This window comes from Mus caroli, chromosome 6, assembly GCF_900094665.2.
Source record: "Mus caroli chromosome 6, CAROLI_EIJ_v1.1, whole genome shotgun sequence".
Lineage (NCBI taxonomy): Eukaryota > Metazoa > Chordata > Mammalia > Rodentia > Muridae > Mus > Mus caroli.
This window is the reverse complement of record NC_034575.1, coordinates 22,201,057-22,226,805: the sequence shown is the minus strand read 5'-3', so window position 1 is coordinate 22,226,805 and position 25,749 is coordinate 22,201,057. Positions and strand designations below refer to the sequence as shown.

Genomic DNA, 25,749 nt, shown 5'->3' with positions numbered 1-25,749 from the left:
AGCTGTCTCAGGTCCCGCGTGATTGGACTGGAGCAGAAGCTGTGTTCCACTCACCAGCAGTCTCAAAATCCTGTGGTGGGGGTCGTGGGTAGCTGGCGGGTGTCCGCCGACCCTGCGCACTGAGTTTACCTTTTCTATGCATTACCAGGCTGATGTTAGAGTTATGGTGGCCACAGACTGGGCAAATTTAATTTGAGCTACATTAGTTTTTTTATTGCTGTGTAAAATAACTCCAAAATTCATAGGCTTATCACTAAGTAATTATAACTAAACTTAAGGGGTTTTGTAAACAAACAAAAGCTTTGAAAGTAGAAGATGGAACAGCTGGAAAGAGGAAGACGATCAGTGGATCACCGTAAGAGGGGCAAGAGGTAGTGATGGGGGTAAATATGTTCAACATGTATTATATGTGTGTGTTATATTATGTATTATATATGTGTGTTATATTGTGTATTGAACACACAATATAAGACACACACACACAGCCACAAGTATAGAAACAATAAGTCCTTATTCCATTACATAACTTTTAAACCTGAGAATTCATGAAAAGCTTAGCTGGGGTGTTCAAGTTTAGTGATTTCCACAAGTCAAGATGCAAACAAGAACTGAAGTAATCTGAGGGTTTGACTGAAGCCAAGCAGTTACTTTCTAGAACATGGCAACTGATTCATGTAGCTGCAAAAGACCTGCAAACTTTACCTTGAGCCTTCTTGAGAACTTTCAGGACCCTCTGGTGGTGCTTCCCTGAGCATGGGTGACACAAGAAAACGCAAAGCAGAGGTTAAAGGAGACTTGTATGGCTGGGCTTCAGGAGCCATGGTTATCATCCCTTGAACACAACACTATTTAAATAGGTCACTCTTTCCAGGGTGAGAATGAAGGATATGAGTACTCAGATTCAAGAGGGAGAGGCCATGGGGGGGGGGGGGTCAACTGAAAAGATAATGAGTATGGGATATAGTAAGTCTTGTAGACTGTCAGTGAAATTGGCCTTGATGAATTAAATTTTGTGTGTTTCTATGTGCTCCTTGAAGGCTTCCAAATCCCACCACTATCACCTTTGCCCTCTTGTTTTCACATCTCTATGTGATATCTTTTTATTCCCAATTCATATCCTTATTTGGTTCTAATTTTATTACTTTTTGTGCATTGAAGATTACAAGCATTCAGTAGTAAACATTATTTTTAACTCCTTTATCCAACATATTACATTTCAGTACGTGCCTAGCATGGAAATATTGTTATATCCATGAGCAAAGGAGAAGTAACTCAGAGATTAACTCCTGTCATTTTCTTTCAAGATCAACAGGGTGTCCTCTGAATTGCCCTAACCATTTTAGAAAGACAGCAATCATTGTTGATATGTTTAGTGTCTTAATCCAGTATTTGAAATATATTGACATTTATATTTGTGATTAGATTTAAAATATCTTTCTGTGGGAATATTTTTGTTTTATTTTTCCCTCTTATTTAATTTTTAAAGTGTTCATATTAAAGTCGTTTGGGCCAATAAATCTTTCTTTAATATCATAGTGGTCAGCCATGAAGAGGTAAGTGGAAAGTAATGATACCATCTAGTTGATGATCCAAATGATTGATTGGACCCAATCATTTAACACTTTTATAAAGTCAATATCAGGGAAAGAAACGAGACTCTTATTATGGTAAACTGTATTTGTACCGTCAGCATTCAGTGATTTATTACAAACCTGTGGCTAGGATTAGGATATTATAAATGGGAAAAAATGGAAGGCTCATTAATTTTTTATGCCCACAGGTGGAAGACATGCAGTGGGCTAATAGAGAGCACACGCACCCAGCATCTGTCTGCAGCCTGCCGTGCAAGCCTGGGGAGAGGAAGAAAACCGTGAAAGGGGTCCCTTGCTGCTGGCACTGTGAACGCTGTGAGGGTTATAACTACCAGGTGGATGAACTGTCCTGTGAACTCTGCCCTTTGGATCAGAGACCAAACATCAACCGCACAGGCTGCCAGAGGATTCCCATCATCAAGTTGGAGTGGCATTCACCCTGGGCCGTGGTACCTGTGTTCATAGCAATATTGGGAATCATTGCCACCACCTTTGTGATTGTGACCTTTGTCCGCTATAATGACACACCAATCGTGAGAGCTTCTGGGCGGGAACTTAGTTATGTGCTCCTAACGGGGATTTTTCTCTGTTACTCAATCACTTTTTTGATGATTGCGGCACCTGACACAATCATCTGCTCCTTCCGAAGGATCTTCCTGGGACTTGGTATGTGTTTCAGCTATGCAGCACTTTTGACCAAAACAAACCGTATCCACCGAATATTTGAGCAAGGGAAGAAATCTGTCACAGCACCTAAGTTCATCAGCCCAGCATCCCAGCTGGTGATCACCTTCAGCCTCATCTCTGTACAGCTCCTTGGAGTGTTTGTGTGGTTTGTCGTGGATCCCCCACACACCATCATTGACTATGGAGAACAGCGAACACTGGATCCCGAGAACGCCAGGGGAGTGCTCAAGTGTGACATTTCCGATCTGTCACTCATTTGTTCACTGGGATACAGTATCCTCCTGATGGTCACTTGTACTGTTTATGCCATTAAAACCAGAGGGGTCCCAGAGACGTTCAATGAAGCCAAACCTATTGGATTTACCATGTACACCACGTGCATCATTTGGTTAGCTTTCATCCCTATCTTTTTTGGTACAGCCCAGTCAGCAGAAAAGGTAAGCAGCAGGAAATCTGTTTGACAACTTTTCCCTGGATTTATTTTAATTTAATTTATTTGAGAATTATTTCAACCACTAATAGTTCATTTAAAATCTTTGAATATACTTCAGTGTGATGTGTGTGTGTGTGTGTGTGTGTGTGTGTGTGTCACACTGAGTATGTATGGCCAATGAATGATTTCCCCCTCCCCCTCCAGTAACACGATTGCATGCTCTTTGGCAAGGTTGAAGATTGACAGACTTCACATAATTTTCTGGGTCTCTTTCCCCAGTCCTGCTATTTACAATGTCACTGTTGTTTTCCAAATGTTAATTAAAAGACAGAGGCAGTAAGGGCAGATGGGCTCACAAGGGTGAGCTGTCCCAGAGAGATCCCACTGCAAAGCAAATGACATCTTTTCTGTTCTGTGGAAACTCTAGGAAAAAGCCATCATTGACAATTATGATTTCAAACATAGATGCAGAATTTTTAGTTCTGTAGCCAAACCCAAAAGACACTGAAATGTGTTAATAAACTCAAAACCACTTATCACATCTTCCCAGGCCAAATTCTTATTAATTTTACATTTACAAATGATTATGATGGATAATCAAGATAGAGATGAACAATTATTAAAGGTTGCTTATATTTGCAGTTGAAGATCAATGGGCCCCTTTGAAGTAATTTCCTTTGTCATTAATAGTCAGTTCACACTTTCCTAGATAAAATGCTGACAGTAAAGGAAGTCTTCCTAAGAGATGTGGTATTTGCTGGTGATGATACATTCAGTTCCACACATGAGGAGGCTGAGGACTAAGGTTAGCTCTGAGTTCCCAGGTTGGGAGGTGAGATGGAGGAGCTTTTAGCAAACAAGGTGATGTTATATTTCGATTGGGATAATTCTTCAGCCTTAATGTGTATGTACGACAGATCTCTCAAAGAGAGGACTTAAACATCTGCCCACCTTCCTTCATTAAAAAAAAACATTAGTTATCATGGGAAATTCTATTCCCGAGGCTATAAAGATCCAGATGAGACTCTGAATAACTTAAAATCTCAACAGAGTTACATTGGAAGGTCCTCCATGTGGGACAGTGAGCTCATTAGGTTGATCACCCAGTCATCACTGGATCAATGTGGTCTTCAACAATGTTTAGAAGAGGAAAAACGAACTTCAGAAAATTCTGGTGATTAGCATGAACTTGCCATGGATTGGTGGTCCCCAGCACTATCCTGATGTCCTGGCTTTGTGGAAGCCACAGATATTTAATGTGGGACCAAGCATGAAGAGGGGAGTTAAAAGTAAGACAATTACAGATAGACCCTTAGTAATGAACAGATGTATTTCAGCATGGAACGATAGAAATGTATTAGAATTAAACTTATAACTGGGGAAAGAATGTATGAGCTGAAAAATAACTATCTCAAAGTACAGTGTTTAATTTGATTTGTTGGTTTAGTCTAGGAAATAATATATCTTCAGAATTCAAAAGTGTCCCAATATATACGTTACTAGGAACAACTATGTAAGCAGTTGTTATCCGTTCATTTGGTGTTGAAACATTTTCTTGTCTATTGCGTTACCTACAGAAGGCCATTACAATATGTCTCCTCTGCTTCTGGTGAACAAATATTATCTGAAACAGAGGATATCTTCAGCCCAATCTATCTTGTTATTCTTCCTCTTCTCTTACATTGTCAACAGTAGAATTGTTATTTTTCATACAATACCTTCTACTGATTGGAAGGTTAAATGCAATTGTGAATACATTGGGGATTTTTTTTTTTTTGAGAACTCAGTGCTTCAATCTTAAAATAAATACAATCGTCATCCTGTATCAAGGTACTTAATAGCATCATCGTATTTCAAATTTGAGTTCCTAGTGGGACTTTAAAGTTATTAAAATGTTTTCTCCCAGAGAGGAGCTCATGATGGATGTATTACCCAAGCTGAGGAGCTATTGTTAGTTGACAGCTGCTAGGGAAGGAGGAGTCATTCTTTTTTAGGATGTGGTAGTGATAAGGCTGCCCATGCTCCAGTGGGAAACCCTCCCATCAGTTTACATATGGGCAGCATGAAATGACTTAGTGTTGTTTGTTTGTTTGTTTGTTTGTTTAAAAATAAAAGGATACAAATTGGGAAAGACATTTTTATTGGGTGAGAAACCTAGGGAAGAATAGGAGGGAAAAATGACATCATAGATATTACCATATTTCGTTGTGTACATACATAACATTCTTAACGAGTAAGTTTTAAAAATGAAGTATTTTCTCCTTGAACAGGAAGACTCAATGTTTGTAACTGTCTCCTAAAGAGCAGCAATAGATAAAGATTTGAAGGAGAAATGAAGATAGAAATACCAGGGAATAGAGGCTGCCTGCTGTGGTGCTGAGCCTGTGAGAGGTGTATATCTATTTTAAAATCTCAAGTTATATTTACTTTTATGAGTATGGACATCTCCATGCCTTTAGAGATATGGTTGAATGTGGTTAACCAATTTCTGCTTTTCTTTCCTAGCTTTGTGGAATAAAAGTATATTTTAATAACAAATTGTAAAACAAATACAAAATATGCTAACTGGAATTTATTTTGTATTTATGATGTGATTAGATGTGAGCCAGTCTGAAGAACTGAATAATAAGTAATAACTTGGGATTTTCAAAATATTATATAGATGTATCATTTAGTCTCTGGGTTGTAGAATTTAGACTGTCACTGCAGCAAGAGCTATTGGATCATAAATAGTCTTTGCCACTGAGGTACTTTATATAATAGAATTATGTGCTATCCTAAAAGTTACCTTAAAATTTACTGTCTGCCTTTCTTTCAAAGTATCTTTTGTTATTCATGATAATAGATAAAATGCTTGAGAGTGTTTTTAACATTGTTAAAGCTATTGGCATGAATATTAAAAATGAACTAAACATTTCTGTCTCGAATAAGTCTTTAAACAAGTTTATTGACTTGGAAGGAGAGAAAAGCTGATCACTCCTTCATTTTCATTTATAATGCTCACCCAATTAGCCCAGGTTATCAACTTGAAGCATTTACAACAGCCGGGCAACACACACATCCATTAATTCAGCAGCTCCTTATTGAGTATCATGTCTGGCATTGTGCTAATTATTGAACCCATGTCAGTCTCCTCTCCCCGTGTCCTTGTAAGGATCAGTTTGGCGTTCAGCCCATGCTTTCTTGATGTCTCCCAGGCCAACACAATGCCATCCTCAAGGTCAAGGAAGATGGTGAGGGGTCAAGTTTGAGATGAGAAAGCAAATAACTAAGCACCCTATAACTATGCATTAGCAACACTGGATTTGTAATGGAGAAAACAGCAGGAGGAGCAGTTTTCTCCCAATGTGTCTATCAGCATACTGTCTGAGAGTAGTGTCTGTGGCAGGAAAACTGTTGAACCATGCGACGCTCTCTGAAGTTACAAGAAGAAACAAAAGTAAAGATAGGTGAGTGATCTGTATAGATGTTTCTCAATCATTTTTATATAACCATGTTCTCAGTTATACAAAAAGCATTTAGAGAAGAACCATAAAGACTGAGAATTCTTTGCAATGCATCATGCCTGCTTTTAGTGCCAAACACCATTTAACTTCTCCATCTGGTTTTTCTTTACATTTGTAATTATATAATTTGCTCATACTTCTGAATTCTGCTAAATATTGGATAAACTTTTCTTTCCCTTTTCTTATGGAAATCAGTATAAAGTAAGTATAGAATTGCCGAGGCATTCCATAGGTATAAACAAACTCAGATAATTGTTCCAAAAAGACAAAACAGTATTTAAAATCATTAACTTGTCAAGTCAGGAGACTGAAGGAATGGCTGACCATCCAGAGACTGCCGCACCTGGGGACCCATCCATATACAATCACCAAACCCAGACACTATTGTGGATGAAAATAACTGCTTGCTGATGGGAGCCTGATATAGTTGTCTCCTGAGAGGCTCTGCCAGTGCCTGACAAATACAGAAGTGGATGCTCACAGCAATCCATTGGACTGAGCACAGGGTCCCCAATGAAGGAGCTAGAGAAAGTACCCAAGGAGCTGAAGGGGTTTGCATTACCGTAGGTTGAGCACCAATATGAACTAACCAGTACCCCCAGAGCTTCCATGGACTAAACCATGAACCAAAGAGTACACATGTTGGGACTCATGGCTCCAGCTGCATATATATCAGAGGATGGCCCTTGGGAGGAAAGGCCCTTGGTGTTAGGGTTTCTATTGCTCTGATGAAACACTATGACCAAAAGCAAGTTGGGGAGGAAAGGGTTTATTCAGCTTACACTTCCATATTGCTGTTAATCACCAGAGGAATTCAGGATAAGAACTCAAATGTAGCAAGAACCTGGAGGGAGGAACTAATGTAGAGGTCATGGAGGGGTACTGCTTACTGTTTTTTTCCCACGCTTGTTCAACCTGCCTTCTTATAGAACCCACGACCACCAGATTCAGGACGGCACCACCCATAACAGGCTTGGCCCTCTGCTATCAATCAGTTATAGAATTAAGAAAATGTACTACAGGCTTGCCTGCAACCTAATCTTATGGAGGCATTGTTTTAATCGAGGCTTCTTCCTCTCAGATGACTTTAGCTTGGGTCGAGTTGACACAAACATATCTAGCACTATTAGTAAAACAAACCAATACACAAACAATCCCCCACAACTGTCAAACAAAATGTCCTAAATGTCAAATTATTACATCTGAACCAGCTTTTCCACCTTTGCCATGCACATCATCTACCTCCTAGCTAAACTTAAAGACCTAGTGTCATCTTCATCCCTGCCACCTAGTAACTCATCAGTAAATGCTGTCCTATATAAATTTGTAGACCATACAGTCTGTCTATTTCATATATATCTGAATAAATACATTCCAAGATACAATCCTTCATATATGGTATTCTCAGTAAGTGCCTGTTAAATGAGAGGATGTTCTATCTTATACAGTAATAACAGTGGAATAATATAAATACTTGCTTAGGGTTTATTAGTGAGTGATTTGAGTCACTTATATAACTCTTCCTGTGATCATCAATACACCTTTTGTTAGATTTTTTGCTACTGAAATGATTGACCACAAATATTTCCAAAAAAGAACTTGTTACTTTCTGGAGGATGCTATGCAGGAGGAACTGCAGTGGGCAAGCTTCCTGGAGATGGCTTGCTATTTTACATGTCCACACTGGGTCAACACTGGAAAGCCATGGCCCCAGAGGCTTTGTCTCAGGATTGCTTTTTGCTGGTGATATGCCTTCCTGTGTTTGTCATAGATGTATTCATCATATATCTGACATTGTGTAATTGGAAACAAAAAAAAGACCCTTTCTGCCTAAAGTCTGTTATGATCAATTCCTGGGTATTTTCCTATTAGGCAAATTTCCATCAGATCAACATTAAGATGAACTTTCTTAAAATAATGCTGCTTAGATGAATTAATAATTTTATAGAATTCATTATTTGATTCAAATAATTTTAGGAACTTAGAATAATTTATAGAAAGTTTAAAGAGATGGCTTTACTTGGTTTGACAGACATGTGTAATAAAGTTAGAATCAAAAGTACAGTCTGCTCCCTCCTCATAGAATAGAAAGTAAAGGCTGCATGAAAAGGAATACAAAGGAATACAAAGGATCACATATCACAAACATGTAGACTGCACTTGGAAGAGAAATAGACGTGCAACAGATTTCTGACCAAGGAAAAACATTTATTCTAGGTCAGGTGCAAGGATGAGGCCACAGGTATGCACCATAATAAAATAAGGCCATGGACATATAAAACTATTGCTTTGAGCTTATATTGAGCTTATAGAGTGAAACACAGGTAAAGCAACAGCTTTGAATTCATTATCAACAATCCTGCTTTAACACCCTCTCGTGTAAAATTTTTTTCTGTGAGGTAAATGTTATTACACAGAGAACTTTGTCTTAGTAGATATAAATGGAATGAAGGGAAAAATAAAGCTATTAGAGCCTGCTCATTAGAGCTTTGATCTATCCATATCAACTATATGTCTATACAGGTATACATGTCTATATCTATGTATATAATATACATGAATGTATGTATGTGTGAAATTGTTGAAAATTATTGGAACTTCCTTACCAGAATCAGCTTTGCTTCATCTCCTAAGTTGATGTGTGTGATTGTATGAATTTACTTTTTTTTTACCCAATTTTTTCTTCTTACCGGCCCCAAAGAGATAAAAGCATTCAGAGTGTCTTGTCAGTCGCAGAGAGTGCTAGCCCTAGATGAGCAAGTTTTGCTTCGGTCAGCACTACCAATGCTGACCCTGTGAATCACCTGCAACTCTTAGAGCGGTGGTATAGGGTAGGGGCAAGAGCTGCTGTTAGGACTGACCCTAATTGCCAATGCCAACCTTGCTACCTTCCTTAGTTTCTCCTGGATGTTGAAGAAGCTGGCCTTCCACAAGTTTCATTTACACTTAAAATAGATCTATTAAATATTTAAACCAAAAGATTAGAAAGAAATGATACAGCCAGGCGGTGGTGGCGCATGCCTTTAATCCCAGCACTTGGGAGGTAGAGGCAGAGGCAGGTGGATTTCTGAGTTCGAGACCAGCCTGGTCTACAAAGTGAGCTCCAGGACAGCCAGGGCTACACAGAGAAACCCTGTCTCGAAAAACCACAAAAAAAAAAAAAAAAGAAAGAAAGAAAGAAAGAAAGAAAGAAAGAAAGAAAGAAAGAAAGAAAGAAAGAAAAAATAATACTAGTTGTACTTCTTCCTGTATAAAATTCACAAGCAAAGGAAAAGCATTATAGTGATTTACTACTTTGGGCATTTTGCCTCTTCATTATGTTTCCATGTATCTGTCTCCCTGTGCAGAGTAAGAAGAGTGTGAGGGTAAGAGAATACATAGCTGCAGTGACTATAAGGAAGTATACAAGCTGGAAAATCAATGCCACAAACTAATTTCTGGATATGGCAAGTGAGCTGAGAATATGTAAGCCAGAGGTCTTACCCCCATGGTAGGAGCAACGTCCACCAATACTACAAAGTAAACTCTAGAGCTATACAAAACAATAACATTCCATTCTTGCTCATTCTTAATCTTAACCCAGAGTCCATTTAAGTTTATATATTCTGGGAAAGGATGGGGTGATGGTTTACTTTTAAAAATGATCTTGTTTCATTTCTTTGTTTAACTAATACATACCATATCCTAGTTTTTTAGAGTTGTACAATTGTGAGTCAGGAAAAGCACTTAGCACACAGTAAGCCACACATCAATGTTGGGCATCAGTATCATTAAGGTGCCATCCATGAAGCCAGAGAATGAAACTTATTTGGTTTTTCTCACCATTGTATTCTAAACACAGCACAATGACAAGTCTGAAACAGTTTAATGACTAAAGTCATATTTTAGTACTAAAGTACTAAAACAAATGGAAGTCAAGGATAATATTCGATTTAAGCAAGCAATTAATCTTAATTTCTTTAGCTCTTTATGCCTAAACCAAAAGTGTTTTGTCAAACATATGCTTCTGTGTCTAGTTATGTAAATATTTCAGTGAAAGAGGGATTTGAGAGGGACATTCATCTGTATCAGGAAGAAGGAGATGTTCCTGAGCCAGTGTATAATTGGCTTCAAATATTTAGTGGAGAATTGTGAAGGAAAGCTCAGCTCTCATAAAGCGGCTGCCAAAATGTTTATGCTGCATTGGGACTGTGGATAGTCTTCAGTAGGGTTATGAGAGATCCCTGTGAATAGAATAATACCTGTTCTATAGAATAGTCTACATACGTAAAGAGTTTACAGAATCTGGATAACCAGTGTCTGCAAAGCTTTGATGCCAATGGAGAAAGCTGCCAAATAGATAGCTCCAACCAGAGGTCCTTAGAGCCGAATGTGTCCTTTAGAGGGAAGAGAGTGGACGGACATAATGACGAATATCTGCTCTGTATGTCTGCACCTGTATGTTCATCCCTCTACTTATAAACTGTATAACAGTTCAACTGTGAGTTTGTTTTTCTTGACATCCTGTACTCTTTTGAAGTGGTTCCCTTTGGAGAATTTAGGGATATTTCACCTTATAGCACCTATTTCACGCAGTGTGGTAGATTTTCTCCTAGATACGATCATTTACACCAAGATGTATTCATTTAATCTAGAAGAGGGGAAACAAATGACAGCAGAAAACTAAAAGAAACCATTCATTTGATCTTACTTTTCCAGGTAAATAAAATGACATGCATGTGAACATTTAGAAGAGAGAAGAAAAAATGAATTTCTTAGAAACACATAGGCATCCTAGGAAGAAGCTTGATTCTGCCTTGTCTGAGGTTTTTTGTTTGATTGTTTATAGTTGTATGGATATTTATAGCTACAGAAGAAATTAACTTTACATTACATATTTAGTGCAATTCTCCTGGAGACTTTTATCTTATTTGACATCACAAAAGGATACTTGTTCAACGAACCTGTTTAGGTTCCATAGTGTCATGTTTGGGACTTTATGGGAAACTATGGTACTAGATCTAGTTTTTATAAACTTTTGGTTTCTATAGGTTGTGGTACTTTCTCAGACTTTTCTTTTAAGCTAAACAGTGTCCAATTTACAATATCCAAATTACAGTATTTTCATGAGCTAGACCACTACAGACTTACCTGGGAAGGTCAAAATCACAGTTATTGATATGAGCCGAAGCTCTATGATGCTAGATTTAATTAATATTATTTTTCAGAATAGATAGACTATGGCTTTCTTTCAAAATATCTAGAAATCTGTCATTTTAAAAGATGTATTTTTAATCTCTATTGACAAAGTGTTAATGATGCCTAAACCCTTAATAAGAGACAATATATAACAAATTTACTTATAAATTTCAGTTGGTTTTTCCACGGCTCAGGAAGAGACCTGTGTTTTATGGAAGCATACACAGTGTCAAAAGAGCAGATAACAAGCAAATAATACAATGTTATGTAGTGAAATTAAAAACATATGTAAATGGTATATTATATAGATTAATATCACTCATCTTTTTAATTGTGAAAAATATTTCATCAACTGTTAATATAAATTTCACCTATGTAAAATATATGTAAAACAAATATATGAAAATGTTTAAAAGAATGAATGAGAATAAAAACTCAACCTTCTTCTCCTTCTGCACCTTATATAAACCAAGACTGTTATCATCAAGGAAGTGTTACACTATTTCCCAGTGAAAAAAATCAGCCAACAACCTGATGATGCTATGGTTACCCTTAGATATATATGCAAAGAGATTCATTTACGAATAGTTACCCTCTAATAATTTCTGCTTCCTATGCCAACCTCAGTGTAAGGAGAGGGAATATTAAAATTATATACTTTTGAAGGATAAGGCAGTTTTGGTAGAAATGATCTTCAGTGGGTAAAGGGCTGAGAAAGAGAAAGATGTATAATGCTTTTATGTCAGACATACATTGAGTGTTGTATGGGAAGCATAACTTCTCTAGAATTGGTACATTTTGCAATGGCTAGAATGTATTCCTACTGTCATAAGTACCCAGTTCTTGCTTGCTAGTGTTTTTCCTTTCAAAAATAAATCAGTCAGTGTCTTAGTTAGGCTTTTACTGTTATGAACAGAAACCATGACCAAGGCAACTCTTATAAGGATTACCTTTAATTGGGGCTGGCTTACAGGTTCAGAGGTTTAGTCCATTATCATCAAGGCAGGAGCATGGCAGCATCAAGGAAGATATGGAGCTGAGAGTTCCTCCTCTTGTTCTGAAGTCAGGTAGTGAAAGACAGGCTTCCAGGCAGCTAGGATGACGGTCACAAAGTCTATGCCCACAGTGACACACCTACACCAAAAAGGCTAAAATTTCCTAATAGTGCCACTCCCTGGGCCAAACATACAAACCACTGCAGTCAGGAAAAACAGTGAAGTCACAAGTCCATATCCATCCATCCTGAGCAAAGAAAAAGACCTCTACTTCTCAACTAGCCTGGCCTGGCAATCATAATTATACATCAATAGCCATGCCTTATTGAGACTAAAAGCAACCAATGGTACAATTATGCAGTACTGAAACACAAACCAAAAAGAATAATTCCAAAGGAGAGAATTCACAGTAGTTTAGAATACATTTGAATTTTAACATTTAGCATTCTCAGACAGACCCAAGAAGATAATGCATATTTATCCATATGTCCAGGTACAGGATACCCAACATAGAACAAGAAAAATCCTAGACATGGGAAACAAAAACAAATGTGCTAGAGAAATAGTCTTGTGCCTCTTCTGATCAAATGTTTGGGATTCCACAAGTGTGCCACCAAGCCAGATTAAAATAGCAGAATTTTGATCCCTGTGTTTACTTTTCCTCTGAAAATCTAATTATGCTTTTGGATGAGTCTCAAGTAAATAATATATTTAGCAGCTATTTAAAGCAATCACAGCTGATAATGTTCTTACATTGTTAAAAGAAACCTGGAGGCAAAACAAAGAATAGAAATTTATTTATTTAAATAAAGTTAAATCTCACTAATTCTGTTTTTTTCAATACTGTTTTATAACTTAAAATTGAAGTCTTTTTACTGTATGTGGTGGCACACACCTTTAATCCCAGCACTCAAAAAACAGAGCCAGGCAGATCTCAATGATTTTCAGGCCAGCCTGGATTATATAATGAGTTCTAGACCAGCCACAGCTACAAGATCTTGCTTCAAAGACCAAACCAAAACAGTACAAAATGAACAAAGAATAAGAAAGGGAAATCTGTAAGGGAAATACAAGAGAGCAGCATTCGTCAGTTCCTATCACCCACTTCATCTGTTAATAGCTAATAGGAGGCATGAGATATGTAATTGTACTATCTGTAAAAGCAAAGTGAAAAATGAAAGATTTTTCAAGATTATCAGTTTCATAGAATGATGGAAGATGTCTAATGGGAAGTTTTCATTTGCTTGATTAATTTAATCACTTGACCCATGTGGTCCAACAATAATTGTATTCAGTAGGGACTAAATGAAGAGCCCAATAATCTTTTCTAAAGCAACATGAAAACACACTCTGGTATTAGGACACTTTAATGTTTAATGTTCTTTAGGAAATCTTACAGATACATGCATGCACCAAGGATTCTGAATTATGATAGCTGACAACTGGTGACTGCAATCTGTCACAAATATTTGTTAAATATTTTGCATGTGCAAACACCTTTGTTCTGTTGCTTGGTTTTAAGAAGATGAAGAAATGATTAAGACGCTGTTATCAGATTTCTTAGCATCAAGACTGGGGAACTTGAAGCAGGTAGGTATCTTATACAATGCAGAGTAAATAATAGAAATTGTGAGGACGGAAATGGTAGAGGAAAGAAAATAGTATGTCCTTTAGAGAAATGAAGCAAGTCTCATGAAAAAAGACAAAATTAAAGTACATGTGGGGATGTGATGAGAACAATATATGGAAATTGCCTCCTGACTGTGGCAATACTGGATTTAAATATTCAGTAAAGGAAAAGGCAGATATTTCTTGCAAAACCTGCAAGAGAGAAACTATGCGAAGTTTGGGATAGTCACAAGAGGGCTGGATGATAATATAGTCCTATTTACCCTGCCAATAGTACACCATTTATTTTGAAAGTATATTTCCCAGTTTGGGCAATAAGTTACATGATAACTTGTAAGGTAAGGGTAGCCAATAATTCAGAGCCGTACCATGGAAGAAGTTCTGCCAAGTTTCTATGTTATTTTCCAGGGGTTTGAGGATATAGAAATCCCTCAGAGTGTGAAGATAATGTCAGTATAAGTATGTGTAAGATTTCTCTGACCCTGATGAATTGTATGAATTATAACACTCAAGGTTAAGAAAAAGTAAGATATGTTTATTGAAGAAATGCAGGCAAGACATGTTTGGACACTTTTCTGATTGAATTGGGAGCAGAAGACTAAACAGGGCCTGGTGCTTCCAGTGTACAGGCTGCTCAAGCACACGCGATAGCAAAGCTTATCTCAGGCAGAAACAGGTGTTATATCTAGCTCTGCTTCCGAAGGAGCTGAGGTTTCCTTCTGGACTTGGCCAAGATAAAGAAAACAATTCTTTTTTTGAAGGAAGATAGAACCTAAAGCCTCACTTATGGGAGGAAAATGCTACTTTTGAATTACATCTCAAGCCCTTTAAGTTTTTTTTTTCTTATTATTGTACTGGGAAGCAGTTCTTTTCAGTTTCTGACTACTCCATCTAGCAAGGAATGGAGAGGAATATTTGAGATTATAACATGGAAACCAGGTAAAAACAGTTTTCATGAATAAAAGCCAAGCTACACCTCATAAAGAATACCATTTGGATTGTGATTTTGAATAAACATAACTACTAGGTAATGAAATAAATGTTAAACTATCTTTAAATTTATTTACTGTATATGGTGGGGGTCATGTAGAGGTCAGAAGACAACTTGCATGAGTTGGTTCTCTCCTTCCTGAAAGGTTCCAGGGATTGAACTCAGGTCTGTAGACTTGATAGCAAGTGCTCTTATCTACTAAGCAATCTTGGTCATCCTTGAAAAAAAAATTTTAACAGTTCAAATATGGGGCCTGCATAGGTTCAAGATAGGCTTGATCCCAGTGCTGAGAGGGGAAATGGGACAGCAGTTCATATCCATAACCAAGAAGCTATCTTGAAAAGACAATAGATTACAAAGGAACACTTTTCTCCTGTGGAGTCTCACTGAGTATACAAAGCACAAGTGCAGGTTCCATAGGTAGATGACGAACACACAGTGGTATTTTGGTAGATTACTTTTCCTCATACTGCTTTGTTTTCTTACCTTTTATCCTAATGGTTCTTTGCTTGTATATTTTGGTTGTAGATTTTTTGAGGTTGTTTTTAAATTAGTTGTGTGTGTATGTGTGTGTGTGTGTGTGTGTGTGCATTTGTATATGTATCTTGTGCTTTTTTTTATTGATGCTGGTTATTTGTTACTTTTATTTGTCTTTTGATTTCTAAAGAGAAAAATAATGAAGCCATGGTGTTGGGTGGGTGGGTGGGTAGGTAGGGATGATCTGGAAGGAGATAGAGAGGGGAAACTGTGATTATAATATGTTCTATGAATAAAACATTGTTTACAATAAAAGGCAGTCAAATTATTTCTAAGAGATAAATCATATCTGAATAGATACTATTGTTTTAATTTAAAAACTTGAATAATAAATGATGTTGGGGAAATTTTAAGGTCGTCTTGACTTTCTCTATTCACCCTTGCCAAATTTTGTCATTTTCTGTTTTTCTTTCTAGTGTTTTTATTTTTATATAATTTTGCCATCTCATATATAAATCTAGCTTTCTTATTACCTTTTTAAAATTACTTTTTAAGAATTGCACACATGATTCCTTAAGGTAATCTGAAAATTTTGCCTTTTGGCAGTGTTCTGAACTCTGTGAACAGATCAGTTCTAAACCAATAAGTAAAATCATCCAATTACAGGTTTGCATTTTTATTGGCTTTAAGTAAATTAGGTTAGTATCATTTTATTTAATTAAAATATAATTACTTCTTTAATCCTCTGCCTCCAAAGTCTACCATACTCTCCCTTTTTATTTTAATTCATGGTCTCTTAATCTATATATATATACATAGATGTGTATGTGTGTATATAAGTATATAAATGATAAATGTAACCTGTTGAGTCTTAGTATTGCCTATGTGAATAACCAGTTGTGGTGGTTTGTATATGCTTGGCCCAGGAAGTGGCATTATTAGAAGGTGTGGCCTTGTTGGAGTAGGTGTGACACTGTGGGCATGGGCTTAAGACCCTCATCCTAGCTGCCTAGAAGCAGTCTTCCACTAGCAGCCTTCAGATGAAGATGTAGAACTCTCAGCTTTGCCTGTACCATGCCTGCCTAGATGCTGCCATGCTCCCACCTTGATGATATTGAACTGAACCTCTAAACCTGTAAGGTAGCCTCAGTTAAATGTTGTCCTTTATAAGACTTGCCTTGGGCATGGTGTCTGCTCACAGCAGTAACACCCCAACTAAGACACTAAACATTTGGCATTACATAGTCATTTGCGTTGCTCATTTCTGGGAAATGCTAATTCTTCCTCTCTCAAGAGTTTTTACTTGTCTGTCACTCTTCATCTAGGGGGTGGGACCCAGTGCAACAATCCAGTCCATTCTAGTGTTTACCAAACTCTATAATTTGAAAATTGCAGTGATTCTCGCTGCACACTCATATATGTGTGTACAATCACATAGACACAGTCTCATGCATTCCCCCACACATAGAGCTTCAATAGATTTCAGACTCTCAAGCAGTTTTAACTGTTAGAGATTTCTCTTGCCAGCTGTTTTCTCTCCAAAGTTTTCATCTGCTTTGAACTGAAAATAGTATTGGAAACTGTAAGATTGTCACAAAATCTCTCAAAGTATTTAGTATGTCAGTAAGGAAGTTATCACCACAGCTCTGACTTTCTTTAAATAAACACTCTCTTAGGGTTAAAATGACTAAACAAATATCTTCCTATTGAGCACTTGGTGATATTGGCTAATTATTGTTAAGAACTGACATCAACAAAGCACATAATAAGTACAATTAGAAGGCAAAAATGTTCTCCAGATAGTGGCAAGAGGAGCAGCTATGAGTAGAGGCAGTCAGACCACATAACTACAGAGCACATTTCCAAAATGATGCTTAATACTCGGCTATCTACTTACTTATTATTTATCAGTTTTATACACAGCACATGCATACATTTGTCTGGTGCCCTGGGTTTTATATCTTCCTCTTGTATAAATTCTGAGAAACCATGCTGCTTTGAGTCTTCTTGTTTCTTTGTCTTCTTATCTCATCTTCCTTCTGTTCAACTTGCCCCCGATTTTGGCCTCTCTCCCAGTATCCTTCCCTTGAAGTGCTCATCATTAGCATAGCTTCTGCTAGGCAGACTTGCCCAAGCCTGCTGCTCTGTGTTCCTGAGCTCTGTCCTTTCCATGTTCAAAGAAAGGATCTGGAACAAAACAACAGTGAAATCTGAAAACAACCCTTGAACCCAAATTGTGAAATTAGGCTATGGAAAGCACAAAATCTATTGTATATAAAATAGTCACTACTTAATCAGATTCCTTTCTGGTTTTGTTGTTGTTGTTATTGTCTTTTTTTTTAAAGCATTTTTGTTACATATTTTCTTCATTTACATTTCAAATGCCCTCTATACCCTACCCCTGCCCTGCTCCCTAACCCATCCACTCCTGCTTCCTGGCCCTAGCATTCCCCTGTACTAGGGCATATATTGCAAGACCAAGGGCCTCTCCTCCCATTAATGGCCGTTTCATATGCCCCAAGCATGATTAAATTCTTTACATTTAAAGCCATTTCCATTCATCTCTAAAAGATAAAATCCTCAAAGACACTGTAAGTTACTATAGTGAATTTTGCAGAAAAGTTATACATTTTTGTATTGGAGGTTGATCTGTTGTTAAATCTACTCTGTCCATGAGTTTGGAGATTTTTTAGCTATGACTTTATATTTCTCCACTGTGTTTAATTTCTATCTTATTACTTCTTTGCCAGAAACACTGAATATGCTGTTCAGAGCCTTATATTTGGCAGCTTGTTTTGACTTCTCTTTTAATTCTGTTTTATTTTTGTTAATGAATTATGTAATTGTTGATTTCCCTGAATGTGCACTGTACTCTTATTGTCAAATCTCCAGCTCATCTCCATGCCACATTAATGGCATATGTGCCGATCTATTTGGTTTACTTTTGTCTTAATTTCTTTTCCAGTGCTATGAAGTGATAATATGACCAAGGCAACTTTTTCAAGAAAGAGCTTATTAGGGCTTATCATTTCAGAGGGGGTGAGTCCATGAGCATCATGACAGGAGGTAGGAAAGCATGGCTAAGAAATTATATCTGATCCATAAACATGAGTCAGAAAAACAGTGACTTGGAAATGACTTAGGTATTTTTAAACCTTACAGGCTTACCCCCAATGACATATCTTCTCCGGCAAGATCATATCTCCTAACATTTGAATATTTTAACCTACATGTCCCATTCTTATTCAAACCATCACACTATTTGGCAGTGATTCTTTGATTTATTTCATGAGGGAATTTTATAATACTGATGCTTTGTCAGTTCTTCATAGCTCTTCTCACTTAACTACATTTTATTTAACACCTTTACTTGTTGAACACACATAGCAGTGTTTGAGGCAGATGCATTCATGAAGTTAAGTATGACAAGAAGAGTATCTGGATTAAAATGCTTGACTACAGAATTAGTCACTCACTAGAAATTCTTACCTGTGTTACCAGTCATCCTATAAGTAAAACTACAATTATGTAATTTATTAACAGAAATAAACTAAAATTATTGTCAATTCCATAAGTTAAGACTTAAAGTTTCTAAATTTTGTCTACCTAAGATTACTTTCAATTTTATTGAAATTATTCTTCTAACCAAACCATAAAATCTTTTCCTTCAAACATTATGAATTACAGCCAGGCATGGTGGCACACGCCTTTAATCCCAGCACTTGGGAGGCAGAGGCAGGCAGATTTCTGAGTTCGAGGCCAGCCCGGTCTACAAAGTGAGTTCTAGGACAGCCAGGACTATATAGAGAAACCCTGTCTCGAAAAACAAACAAACAAACAAACAAACAAACAAACAAACAACCATTACAAATTCTTCACACATGTATGTTCTCTGGATTTCGACAACAGTACATTTCTGAAATTGAACTTTACTTATCCATCTATATTAGATGAGGACTTCATCTTAGAGGTCTGAGGCCTGCCCTGTTAGCAACCAGAGGCTGTTAATACAATACCAGGAGGTCAGGAATTCCAGGAATGCCAGGAACCTGGATAGTCTCACACCTGCAGATGTGCACATCCCCCAGAAACAGATTTGCTTTTAAGAGCTGCCTTCCCTTTTTAGCTGGGCTACACTCAAAACCAACTAAGGAGACTGTCATCAGCTGCAGTAGACAAAATTCAGCTGACAGAAATCTTGATAGTGTCCAGATGATCTTTTCCAGTGGTCTTGAACTCTGCAACACAGCTATCTATGGTTATTACTCTGTTAGTTACTCTTCAGGAAGAAATAGTAATCTTAATTCTTTTGTTATTTTCCCCAACTCCCATTCCTTCAAGCCCTGAAATGCCTGCCAAAGTGCTTTGCAAATAGGTTCAGATAAAAGTATTTGTTAAACTGGATAAAAAGGAAAAGTGGTAAATGCATTCAAGCCAAGTCTCTGTCAATGTATTTGAAACTAATTTAAAGACAAAAGTAGAGAAAATATTTCCATCAAGAGGCAGAAAATGGTGGTTCTTGTCTTACTGCTTTGGCTTTGATCATGTAAGTTATCTTCTCTGAATTTTATTTTCTCCATCTCAAATAAAGATGAAGCCATCTCTTCTGAAATTATAAAATGCTCTCATTGCAGAGAAAATTGACAGTTGCATAAGAAATGGTCAACCACTTTGAGGCATGACCTAATTTTTAACCAAATGCACAGGGAAATTGTTGTGCATGTGCAGTAAAGAATGCAAATGAATGCACAAAGCATTTTAGAAGATAAATGTACTTAAGGCAGATGATTGGTCCCATAAACCCCAGTCAAGTTCATTCATATCAACATAGCAGGATACAAATGTATGATCCAGAATCTGAATTACTTTTCCAAAGAGCCCTGTGGGGCTTCCACTCACACCATATGTTTATTTCATTTTCTCTTTCTTTCTTTCTTTCTTTCTTTCTTTCTTTCTTTCTTTCTTTCTTTCTTTCTTTCTTTCTTTCTTTCTTTCTTTCTGAGGTATCTTAGGCAAGAAAATGAAAAACACACCAAGCACATTGATTTTTCAATATCTTTGCTCTCCAGGTTTTTAAAAAAAGAACAAAAGAAAACTGGACAACATATTGTCTAGTTCATCAGATCTTGCTTTGCTTACTGCCACATTTCACTCATTTCTTTTTCTTTTTCAATCAAATCACTTTTTTTTTTTTTTGTTTTTCTGGAAAAACTTGAGCCTTTGGCTGGAGGACCTGGATGTGACTCCAGAGAAGTTCTCATAATGTACAATCTCTGCCTGGAGACTGGCTTTGATTTCCCCTCACATTAGTGAGCTCCTTATCCCTGTCGACTACATTTTCCTTGTACTTCCAGTTAATATGGTGTCATAAATCGCTCTTCCACAATGCCTAAGGAGGAGAGAGAAATTCTGTCTGCTGAACAGACATCTCCTGATAAATAGTGAGTCTTGATATCAAAAATCTATTAAGTTCCCTTGCATGCCTTTGAATTCTTTTTTTTTTTTTTTCCTCATTTGATTTCTTGTTTTTCTTGTCTACTATCACTCAACCTGTGGGACTTGGGACAAACCCAGTACTTTAAAATCCTTTAGTAATGGGATCAAAAAAAGCTGTTACTTTCTTCAGGAAAAAGTTATGATAATTTGAAGGCTTAATTCAAATAAAGCAGGCAGACACGAGAGTCCTCTTTCTTTGATGAAAAATGTTATTAAGCAAATATATGTGTAGATTATTTACATAGTACATAATATATATATACATATATATATATATATGTAAAAGTTTTATATGGATTTTCATTTTTTAATACTAAGTCCATCACTTTAAGTCCAGTTCTAACTGGAAACAGATGATCCCATGTGTGATTGTTGGTTATTTAAGTATTATAGGTTAATTTAAGTATTATCAAAAGCAAGTAAATTGCATTCAGTTTTGAACATAGAACATGAGGCCTAGTAGTATCATTACAGCTATGATTTTATTTCTGAGCATGATTGACACAGATAGTTTTGTGGCCATCCAATAAATAATGGTCCCATTGTCACTCCTCTAAGCATCAGCTCTCCCTTGTCAAACGTAACATAAACAGTATTTACCACACATATTAGATTTGAAGATTAAGCAGAGCTAATAGCCATCCATGTTGGTAGTGGTAAACACTTTGTGAGCCTTCATGTTCTTTGCCCAAATGACATTAATTCCTTTGATATTTTCTGTCATGATCATAAAAAACAGAAAGAGTTATTAAAATATGTTCTATGGGAGTATGTGGTGAGGTGTGGGGGAAGGGTGTGCCTTGGTGGACTTATGCCAAGGCATCCCTTCCCCCTGAGGGACCAGCCACAAGATGGTATAGAGTTTATTCAGAGCATGGGAAGGGGGGTTTAGAGAGTAGTAGAGGCAGAGAAAGGCAGAGAGGAGAGAATAGAGAAGTAGAGGCCGGCCATGCCCACATGGAGAGAGTGGGGAAGGGAATAGGGAGAGAGGGAGAGCAAGGGAGCAGGAGGCAAGAGAGAGGCAAGAGGGCCAAGAGCACAAGTGAAGGAAGAGGGGCCAAGCAGCTCCTTTTATAGTGGGCCAGGCCTACCTGGCTATTGCCAGGTAACTGTGGGGAGGAGCATACCTGGCTGCTACCAGGTAACTGTGGGGATGGAGTCCAGACAGAATACCAACATTTTCTACCCCTGCTTTCCCTACTTTTATACTAATGAGCTTGGGTTAGATTCATTTTAAGGTTATATATTACTATGTAAATCTCCTACAATTTCAAGTTCTTCCTTTAAAGCTAGCCTAAACCAACTGTAAACTTTTGACATTTTCGTGAGGTGTGATCAAGTACAGCCTAGTTTTCAATATTAATTATTTCATAATTTCATACTTATACTGAACCTTCTGTTACTCCAAATAGAATCATATTATAATTCAGTTTGCTTTTGAGGAATTTCATTCTGTTTTATATTGTAGTATTTCCTGACAAGTGCCAATCTTTAGCTGTATTACTTGAACTTTTTTTTCATTTTTAAAACGTAATTAAGAGCAATTAATAATAATTTTTTTGAGAAAACAGGTTTGCCTGTTGAAAGAACACAGAAGTATCTTTCTACATAGTAAAATGTACTTTAATATCATCTTGGAGCATGCTCTCTCTCTCTCTCTCTCTCTCTCTCTCTCTCTCTGTTTTTCTTCTCTTTTTTGTAGTAGATGCTTTCTTTATTTACATTTCAAATGTTATCCCATTTCCTGATTTCCCTCCCTTCTGGAAACCTGCTTCTATCCCATCTCCCTACTTCTGCTTCTATGAGGGTGTTCCGCCACCCACCCAACCTACCCACTCCCACCTCCCTGCCCTCAATTATCCTACACTGGGACATCTATCAAGCCTTCAGAGGACCAAAGACCTCTCCTTCTATTAATGCCTGAAAAGGCCATATTCTGCTTTAGATGCAGCTGGAGCCATGGTTAGTGTCTTAGTCCCTGGGAGCTCTGGGTGGGGTGGGGTCTGGATGGTTGATATTGTTGTTCTTCCTATGGCGTTGTAAACCCATTCAGCACCTTCAGTCCTTTCTCTAAATCCTCTATTGGGGACCCTGTGCTCAATCCAGTGGTTGGCTGTGAATATCCACCTCTGTATTTATCAGGCTCTGGCAGGGCCTCTCAAGAGACAGCATATTATGCTCCTTTCAGCAAGCATTTCTTGGTTTCCACAATAATGTCTGGGTTTGGTAACTGTATATGGGATTAATCCCTAGGTAGGACAGTCTCTGGATAGCCTTTCCTTCAGTCTTTGCTCTCTACTTTGTCTCCATATTTGCTCCCATGAGTATTTTGTTCCTCTTTCTAAAAAGGACTGAAGCACCCACAGTACTAATTAGTTCATATTGTCTTCCTTGTTCTGGAGATCCATGTGGTCTGTGAACTGTATCTTGAGCATGCCTTAAATAAGGTACATATGTCACAGGCTATTTGGATAATGCTTAAAAATTATATAAATTAAAATATAATTTTATACAACATTTTCTGTTTCCCCTTTTATTCCTCCAATTCTCCCCATGTACCTTCTACCCTCATATTCTCTTACTCAAACTCATGGCTCCTCTTTTCTTCTTTTATAATTTTTATGTCACTGCTTAATCTATTACAACTTAATCTATTAGTATGAGTTCCTAAGGCATGGCTTTTTTTTTCTCAATGGTTTTCCATGTTTGTGTTTGCAGAATATTATGATTCAATATGATTACATGTTAAACCAAAAGCATCCATTCTTGTCACTGCACCCTCACAGTGTGAATCAGGAAGGTGTAGATGCATGGTTGACTTAATTTCACATGACACATTTTATAACTGAAGAATTATTTTCAATCATTAACAATTATATAGCATCTTGTCCTTTCATCTGTAACCATCTCTAGATTAGTTGTATTTCTATACTGATTTTATTTTCACATGAAAGTTCTTACTAGTTGATCCTGTGGATTCCAGTCCAGTTCCACAAAAAAGCAGTATTTGGATTCTCTATACTTGGAAGGCCCTAACTGAAGAAAAGTTTGCAAGGGTTTCAATCTTGCATTTTTCTTAATCACTGATCCTCTTTTCATATCCAGTTTCTCAACTAGAATACTTTGGAATAGCTGGTTCATATCAAGTCACCTGTCTGATTATTGAACATATATTCTACATATGACAACAAAGGAAGAGATACATAGTTCATCTATAATAAAAAGTCAAAAAATCTCAATGTCCTTAAATTTAAAGCTAATTAGGAATTGTTAATGTGTGTACAAAGACAATTATTAATACTTTTTAAGAATAGAATATTCTATATTTGTATGGAATGTTGTTAAAATATATCATTCCATTTCACATGTTTTTGCATAGTCACTGTTGAGTTTTTATTTTGAAGATTTTTTTTTAATACAGAGAAAATTGAAAGGGATATTACAGTTTACCTTATGTATTATCTGCATTTGCAAGGTTTTAACATTGGGCACATTAATGTTTAATCTAACAGTTAATACTGTTCTTTTTTTTTTTAGACATTTTTTCATTTACATTTCAAATGCTATCCCTAATGCCCCCCATACCCTCCCCCCATCCTGCTCCCCAACCCATCCACTCCTGCTTCCTAGCCCTGGCATTCCCTGTACTGGGGCACATGATCTTCACAAGACTAAGGGCCTCTCCTCCCATTGATGGCCGACTAGGCCATCTTCTGCTACACTTGCAGCTAGAGACATGAGCTCTGGAGGTGCTGGTTAGTTCATATTGTTGTTCCACCTATAGGGTTGCAGACCCCTTCAGTTCCTTGGGTACATTCTCTAGCTCCCCCATTAGGGGCTCTGTGCTCCATCCAATGAGCATCCACTTCTGTGCTCACAATCCATTTCACATCTTAACTCAATATATATTAAATCAGTATTTTCAAATCTTACATTTTAAAAAAAAGTGTTAAATTGGGGTTGCCAGAACTAGGAAATAAAAATACAGATGTTCAATTAAATATGGATTTAAGATGATAAAATTTAGCTGGTTATCTTTTGTTTAGTTATGACCTATAGAATACTTGTTAGTTTGAAATTAAATCATATCTGCATGCCCTGTTTTATGTTGTGCAGGTCTACACTATGGTGGATGAGTGCCCACTGACAGGATGAATGCAAGTAATAAAAAATGGTTATAATCCACAAGTTACTTGCTATGAGAATTGAATGGGGCCTTATGAATAGACTCAGAATACTGAATATTTTAATGCAAATAATTTTTAAAAATGAGAAATAATTAATAAACTAGAACAGTATCCAGTGTCTAAATGGCATAAAATGCAGTGATGGGTATTTATAGTGAGTAGAATAAAGGTCTCTCAAAGATATGAACACGTTAATCTTCTGAGTCTATAAATATATAATGGTATCTGGTAAAGGAGAACTAAAATGAAAGATGGAATCAAGGTTATTCATTGACCCATTAGGATGTTTTGCTAAATGGTGGGTTCAATATAGCCCTAGGAAAACTGAAATGTGGAAGAGGCAGACAAGGTCAGTGTCACAGAGGCAATCCCAAGACCATGGCTAGAGGACACTCTGTGAGTGTGGAAGAGTTTAAACTCTTGCTGGTTTGAGGACTGAAGTCTCTGAAGTCCAAGCTGTTTAAACAGCTTTACTTCAAGCATTCACTGAAGCATTATTGAGTTGGGCTAATATAAAACCCATCACATTTAAACGTACCTTCCTGCATCTGTGAGGAGACCAAATTGCTTATTGGCAT

At 37.1% G+C, this 25,749-nt stretch overlaps 1 protein-coding gene across 8 annotated transcripts in view; it reads left to right on the top strand.

The window, feature by feature from the left end:
- Positions 1-25,749, top strand: part of Grm8 (glutamate metabotropic receptor 8) — an 835,456-nt gene that overhangs the window by 751,610 nt on the left and 58,097 nt on the right. For all 8 annotated transcript variants that reach the window (XM_029478898.1, XM_029478896.1, XM_029478897.1 and 5 more), the window contains one exon: positions 1,781-2,716. In XM_029478898.1, coding sequence (XP_029334758.1) covers positions 1,781-2,716 — 936 coding nt within the window. The remainder of the gene's footprint in view (positions 1-1,780; positions 2,717-25,749) is intronic.